The sequence below is a fragment of the Pezoporus flaviventris genome, unplaced genomic scaffold (assembly GCF_033815535.1).
Source record: "Pezoporus flaviventris isolate CSIRO_AGI_PZ_B2104156 unplaced genomic scaffold, CSIRO_AGI_Pfla_v1 ptg000011l, whole genome shotgun sequence".
Taxonomy (NCBI): domain Eukaryota; kingdom Metazoa; phylum Chordata; class Aves; order Psittaciformes; family Psittacidae; genus Pezoporus; species Pezoporus flaviventris.
In genome coordinates this window covers 773,715-781,666 of record NW_026892559.1, presented here as the reverse complement: position 1 = coordinate 781,666, position 7,952 = coordinate 773,715, and the positions used below count along the sequence as shown (strand labels likewise).

General features: G+C 40.5%; 1 protein-coding gene across 2 annotated transcripts in view; it reads right to left on the bottom strand.

Moving 5' to 3' along the window:
- Positions 1-302: 302 nt before the first annotated feature.
- ATF7IP (activating transcription factor 7 interacting protein) overlaps positions 303-7,952 on the bottom strand; it is a 107,109-nt gene continuing 99,459 nt past the window's right edge. For both annotated transcript variants that reach the window (XM_061450640.1, XM_061450641.1), the window contains exons 12-14: positions 7,333-7,518; positions 4,417-4,529; positions 303-3,005 (exon numbers count right to left, since the gene is read on the bottom strand). In XM_061450640.1, the coding sequence (XP_061306624.1) occupies positions 2,589-3,005; positions 4,417-4,529; positions 7,333-7,518 (716 nt within the window). In that variant the 3' untranslated portion in view covers positions 303-2,588. The remainder of the gene's footprint in view (positions 3,006-4,416; positions 4,530-7,332; positions 7,519-7,952) is intronic.

Sequence of the window (7,952 nt, the reverse complement as noted above, 5' to 3'; positions counted from 1 at the left end):
AAAAAAAAAAAAAAAAAAAAAAAAAAATCAACTGCACTGTGCCATATAAACCAGAAATGGATCTATTAAGCCAGAATCTGCTTTTCACCATCAGTTCAGTTGTGAACTACATCTTCAGTAAATAAAGACGAGTCTTCTTTTCTCTAGAGACACAACTCATAAAACCTTCAAACACAATAGCAGACCACCTCCATTGGAGGACAGAGAAAAATTCTAAAACAGGACTCACCCCCCGCCTATCCCAAGCAAGACAAAGCCAAGAACAGTTTGGGCTGGAATCACAAATAAATAAGCAGTGTAAATTCTAGGTTTTATTCTAATTTTTATTTTGATTTTCAAACTGTAAAACCTCATTGTATTGATATGGCCAATGGCCCTTTGGTACCACCTCAAAAGCATATTAAAAAATTGTCCAAGGAGGACTTGACAGCCATCAACTGGAAGGAACTGCTCTAACCTCTACTACAGAACTGGCTTCATAATGACCCAACTCTCCATAAGCAGACTAATTGCATTATTAAGTAATCCGTCCTTGAAATACGCAGACAAAACAATTAAACATAGAAAAATTCAAGGCATTGTTGATTATTGGCACCAGTATAACAGGGACAACTCTTACTCAAAGGCAAGGTTACACATCCTTCATACATGAGATTCAGCGTGAACCTTCTCCCATGATACTTCGATTCGGACAGGATTTTTGCTTGCCTAAATCAGTAAAACTGTGATACTTTAAATGCAACATTCCATACAGAGAATATTTGGAACTCACCTGACAGAAGTGACAATCCCAGCTACATGAAGGAGTGCAGTAAAATAGCACAATAACCTACAGTGCTGTTTCTTTTACTGTAAAAGCTTTTGAAGGGAACAGAACACAACCTATAATCTCACAGGATATTCCACCAGCCATGTTTTGGGATTTCATTTTTCCTGCCCTTTATTCAACCTTGCTTTACATGTAAAAACGTTGGCTTTAAGAAAGACAGCACTGAAATGAAAAAATGTCACTTTCTACAGCTTTGCTATTATTAAAACAGTTTCCCTTCTAAATCCACTGTTTAGCTCTGCTAGGTAGGAATGAGACCGAAAAGTGCCAAAACAGAACTCTTACAGATACTCTTTTGTCCAGGTGCATTACAGTTTGGTTCTCTGAAAAGCAAGTTTTACAAGTCAGTGACAGTGGGACAGATACACCAATTTCTTTTCTTAGTTTAGAAGCATTATGAAAGCATCTATTAACATTTGCAGTTGCTCACTAGCTTTAGGTCAGTGTCCACAATAATTTCTAAACTGCTTTTGGTGTCTTAGCTTTCTGCAGAGGCAGGCAGGTGATGGGACAGAGAAGATGACTGGGAAGCCAACTTCTTAACTTTTTGTACTTTTTCCAAACTGAGTGCAAGCTCCTAGAAGCTTTTATGGTGCTGCACCACAGAGGTTTCTTCTTTGGCTGAACTGCAGCATACAGCTTTCCCAAAAGAACAGGGAAAGGCTCTGGTGGAAAATCCCATCTGTATACTCTAATATTCTTGACAGGACAAAAACAACTACTCAAGAATTGAAGTGAGGAAAGGGTTGAATGATACTGCAGATAAAAACAAATCCAGCATCAGCAGATGTTACACTTTCTCATCTTTACAGAAATAATAATTACTGCAGGCCAGGGAAATGAGCAGCAGTAATGAAAGGCTAGAAATGTAAAGGAAAAAATAACTCCAAGCAAAAAAAAAGAACACCACAAGGTATCTGGCTACATTTTATTTCTGAAATTATTCTTTAAGGCACAAAATAAATCTAAAAAATAGGGCTGGATGAATGAGGGGAGAAGTAGAGAAATTATCTGAGCTGGAGAGGTGTAAATGCAGTCTCTACAAATCCAGTTTCAGATCTGACCTGGGAACGCTCCCAGCGTGAGTGGGGAAGATTGTGAAAGCAGAGGAACATTCTTATTTAGGAGAGGTAGGAGGTAGTGGGTTGATTGTTTCTTTTTCCACCACCTCCACATTTACACACATACTGGTTCCCTGGCCAGACTCAAATTCCCTTCCCTCCCCTCAGAGAACTCTTTACAGTTTGTAAAATAAGACCAGACCACTCAGTCTTCCAGTAGAAAAAGTGACACCCTGAACCACCCTTTGAATCACAGCCTGCTCAGAGCGGTGGGCGACAAGAGGCAAATCTCTTCTTGCCCTCATGTTAGTGCCTTGGTAGGTATTACAGATGTGTCTGTTTTGCTTCAGACGAACTGTAATTCATTATTTTGTTCCCACTCTGAAGCAGAATCCCAGGCATGCAGGGCGTCCTTGGGTAAAAGGTAGGTATTTAGGTGGAACAGCTGTCATGGAAGGGAAAATAGAATTTTCAAATGGCCCATGACTTGAGCTATCCAGAAAAACACAGGCTCTCTTGCTGCAGGTGATACTTTTATTTTTCTTTTGGTTCCGAATGCATGTAGTGTACCACACAACTGTCTAAATAATCCTGCAGAGAGAGGACTTAAAAGTGAATTTCATGCAGAGGATCAACCCCCCAAAACTGGGGTAATTCTTGGTAGTAGGACAGGTTTAAAGGCTCCAAAGATCTCTAGCTTAACTGCTCTGGGAAGAGATCACGTCTGTGGACTGGGGGTCACAGAAGGGTCCAAAACGTCCATAGATGTCCTTAGCCCGGACCGCAAAGTAGTACTTGCTGCCAGACACAAACTGTGTAAGAGTGCATGCCATAGGTAGCGGGAGGGCCTTCACTTCCCCAATCTTCTTCCACTGGGAGGGCACAGTGGCACTTGGATCCTCGTGGTAGGCATAGAGATGGTAACTGTCCACAGTGGCACAGCTCCGGTCCACCTCCATGACACTCCATGACAGCACAATACCATTCTGGCTCTGTACCCGTGCCAGCTTCAGCTGAGGCTTTTGAGGTGGAGAAGTACTGGCAGCTTCTGGGGGCAGACGCGGTGGCTGTGGTGCCTCTGGGAGCGGGGCAGGATGTACAGGGCGTGGTGGCTCCTAAGAAAGGTAACAGCAATAAGGAAAAGGTTAAAGTCTGCAGTGGTGGAAGGAGACTGATTCATCATCCCCCAGGCAACTGGAAGCAAATGAGCCTGCAGTCACCCAACCAGCACAACTCTTAGTCCTGTGTGTGGAGGCAAGAAAGCAGCAGCAAATGTTGAGAAAGGATGGGAGCAAGGATGCCATAAGCTCTTAATATGCACATATAAAACCTTAGCTGTACAGAAGGTCACTGCCACAGTTATTTCCCAATATCCTCTGCTTCTCATCCAAGAGGTGATGGTCTGAACACTCTGCTCTTCTATCAAGGATGAGTAGGCAAGTTCACAACAATTTTGAGCTAATCTACATTTTAGCTACTGTTCCCACATCACCGAAAACACCTCAGGCAGTAAATTAAGCTGACAACACATCAGGCAACAAAGGCAGGCTTTTAGTCACAAAAGGCAGAATGGGTAGTGGTGCCACATGGATTTAATCACTTTAAAGTGATCATAAAAGCTCAGCCTCAGTTTCCATAATATTCTGAAGTGAGGACACAAATGTGGCTTTCCTTTTTTTTTTTTTAATTTTGTTTCCCTCCCCAGTCCCCAGTCCCCCAGAAACAGTTCTAGGCCTCTCATTTATGTTAGTTAAGGAATGTGGTTACAGTAGGTACACAGTTTTGTTATTCTTCAAACCAGGGGCCTTTCAGGTTGGGTTTTTGTTGTCTTAAGTGTTCTGTGTGATATTGGCTTGATTTATTCTCATTATTTATACCTGGAGAATACGTTAGGTAGAATGACTGAAAAGAACAGAAGAAAGAATAAGTGACTGCACTGCTGGCAATATATTTAAAATTTCATGACATCACAAGCGATGTGACTGCCCAACAGTAAGTATTGCAGGCAACGTATTTGTTTTAGTCTCAACAACAAAACATTATGAAATGAACCAGAGTAAATTCTCAAATACTTATGAAAAGGGTTTGAGGTGATGCAGAAGTAATCACTCCCAACAGTGATAAAACTGAAATTTGGGAGTTGGCAACTTTGAGATCTTGCCTGTACCTTGTTCTCCTACCTCAGTTTTGCAAACAGCTGTACTGAGAATCTGGTCATCCAATTTGTAGCCAAACCATGACAAAACTTTTTAGTGGCAGTTCTCCTGTACCTTAACTCCACAGCAAACAATTCATGCTATTGGTCATCTGGAGAACACTGGGGTAAGCTAACAGACTGCACAGCTTTTACCAGTCTTGGCAGAAGTTGCTGTAGGTGATAGGACCATGCTATGCACATGAGCTGGCTGCAATGTGTCTACAAAGCATTTCACTATCCTGCAGTTCACACTAAGAAGCAATCTGGAAGACATTAATGCAGAAAAAAGCCTATAAATTGCATTAAGTAATTTCAAAAGGACTACTCACAGCATGCACTTGTGGGGGCCGATGATGCACTGTAAGCTGAGGTGTTCCAGATCCAAGAGCTAGTCCATTGTTCACAACATATGCAGTTGTTTGAGGCATTCGTACTGTCATACCTATAAGCACAGTGAGTATCTTGAGTATTCAACACTTAAAATCAGCTAAACAGAACAATGGGAGACCAACTCCTTGGTTTAGTTGGATGACACCAAATTTCAAACTGACACACTCTCCTCAACCTGCCAGCAGACTGATGAAGTACTGCACAGCAACAAAATCACCTTCCATCCCCTGAAGCTGTAAATGAAAGAGAGCAAGTGCTATGTTTGCACAGGGGACAGAATGCAATTGTGCAAACTTCTGTAGGATAAACAGCCACCAATTTCTCATCTATGAGAATTCAATCAGACAGATACACTGTTTCAGCATGACTGTTGTTCTATCTCAGGGAATTACAATTACCTGGAGAAAGATGGCCAGAAATGCCTTAAGATATAAAGTACAAATTTTACCATTATTTCTAGACAGGCATACTACTTAATTGATGTAGAAATACAAAACTATGAATTGCCAATCACTTTGGATGAGTTCTCACGATTATTCTGTCAAAGACAAAGCACAGAGCTCTTAACTCCTGAAACATCTGCTACTGACAAAAAAAGACCGCTTCAATGATAATATAAACCAATACACACCAGTAGCAGCATTTCTGAAAGCTGTATAACAAAGACAGTGAAAAATGTAGAATGGACTAGAAGATGAAAATTTAGGACAGCTAAAAGGGTTCAAGACATATATATGATTGTCTTGTTACCAGTATGTGAAACCTCTCTAACTGGCATGCCAGTATGAAGCCTTGAAATAATCTGTATACTAACTAGTCTCTCACCTACTCAGGTTAACCACCTGGCTTCCTTGTCCTGAGGTTCAGAGAACACACAGTGCTATGCAAGAACAGCCATATTCTTGTGTCTTCTGCGGCTTGTAAGACAATAGCACTGTGTAAGACACAGACATACTCTTCAATGGAGTAACAGAACTGCCTCTAACCATATCAGAGAAAAGTCCAGGTTTGTAGGAACCTCTGGAGATGACCATGCCCAACTTTCTGTTGAAAGAATGATTTTACATTAGGTAATTCAGGGTCCGGTCAAGGTGAATCTTACTTACATTCACTCAAACCTGCCTTAATTTCTGAGATTTCTAAGCAGACAACTGCAGGACAAGCATTCATTGTGTCACTGGACCATCAGATCAGAAGCATATTAACAAGATCTTGTTGGATGACCTTGACTGAAAAACATGAATACCTAACCTCACTGAATTCTCCTAGATAAGGCCTTAAAATAGCACATTACCTATTTTATGTTCTTCAACAACATATTAATTATCTTACATGTGTAACGCTAAAGGTATTCTGGAGATACTAATATGAGTGATGTTGATTTAGTCATAATAGCTGCTCTAAAATTAGCAGTAGATTCTGACAACACCATGTATTTTGGCACAGAAGAAGAAAATACTATTAAAATTAATTAATGTAAGTGACTGCACAGTTAAGGACTCAAAACTCATTCCTAACAAGTAGATCACATGTGTCTAACTTGCAACTAAGGGTAATGATAAAGAAAATGAAGTGTGGGCTGAGGCTACCTTGCCTTTTAACAGAAGATGCAGACATGCCCCTCAGAAGACAGGGCTGGTCAGAAGAACCTGAACTCAAATGCACCTGGCACAAGAGCATAAGTTTAAAAAATACCAGCAAGTACTCTGACAAGAACCGCAATTTCCTTACACCCTGACATGTCACAGCTTAACAACTGTTAGCTCAACTTCTGTTGAGCACACCTGATTTTTCAGTCTATGGCAATGCAGCTGAGCCCAATCATAAAAGACACTTAGAATTAAATTGCTACAAACATACATGGATATTCTCCTTTCCAGAAACTGTAGTTTCAGAACAACTGACTGACTATTTCTGCACAAGCCTACATAAGTACAGTCTTACGTCGCTCAAGCCCATAGTGTTCTGATTCTGGCTTATACAAATTATGTCTGAAAAATCACTACCTGGATGTCACAAAAGTAGGCTCATACTCAGTGTACTAAAACAGGGAAAATTATATTTAACATGAACGTGTTAAAATAATCATAGTCTAGAAGCTGTGGGGAGCTGAAAAAAAGGCAGTTAAGATCTATCAGTTTGTAACATAGTAGAGACGATCATTCAACTTTAAGGTCTTTATTTATATACCACTCAGCTCAGAAAATCAGTTTCCTGCTATGGGAAGATACCAGTTACACGTTTGCAAAGTCAAGATGAACTTGCTGACATCTTTGGTCACGGAAATTCAAGCAAGGATCAATTTCTGATACATTTGGTGAGGAATTTAATCTGTCCAGGCCTAGAGAAAATAAGAAAATTTGCTGGGCACAAGACAGATTTCTAAAGAACTACATCAGAATGCCTGATACAAATGTAACTTTTAGACAGGAAAATGGGCATGATTTACTATATACTTACATGTTTTGGTCTTATAGCGGTGCTCATCACTTTACCTTCTGCTACCTTGTAAAGCATTAGGCATGTCATTCAGAGATACTTAATTGGCAAAGGTAGAGCCCAAGATTACTTAAATCTTGTTTTTCCTCATTCACACAGCTGCAGGAGGAATGATTTCTTCATAGCCTGAGATTTTCTCAAGCCTGTAAACTGGGAAAAAACCCTAACCTCTACAATTTGGGCTAATATTGTAAAAAAAAAAACCCCAAAACAAACCAACAAAAAAAACAACCCCCCCAAAACCCCTAACCCAAACCCAACAACAAACCAGAAACAAAATCCAAATCCCACATCCATCAGGTAGAACATATCAAGCTGTGTTGTGCAAAAACGTGTATGGAAGAAGGCATCCCTACCTCCGGTCTGCGGGTTGACTGGCCTTAAACTTGGGCTTGACATTATAGCTCCTCTTACAGGATTCTGAGCTGGTGGTGCAGGAAGAGTGGTATAGACCACCTGATGGTTTGCAGGGGCTCTTGGTATAGGAAGCTTTGCAGCAGTTTGAGTCAGTGACCGATGAGTTATGTTCACTGTTGTCGGAACTGGAAAAAGACAGAAAGAGCACAACCTACAATGGAATTCCATGACATTAAGGTGATACACCTATTCCAGGGCACACACCTCCTTTGGAAAACTGACTCATCTGAGCTATGCAAAATAAAAACTCTCTCTGTGGAATTCTATCCGCTTTTGATAATGCAAGAAGAGGGAAAACAGCCTAAACAAACAGTAATTTTCATCTGAAATAATAATGCCAATATATATACAAATTCCAGACAGAAAAATAACACCCACCCCTCCCTCCCCACCAAAAAAAAACACCAAAGGGTCCTGAATGTAAGACAATTCCAATGCCAACTGATCTTCAACAACCATCTACAGAAAAAAAAAAAAATAAAAAGAGGATCTATGTTTATGTTAGAAAATAAAAAGGGGGGGGGGACGTGGGGGGAATTACACTGCAGACAAAATTACA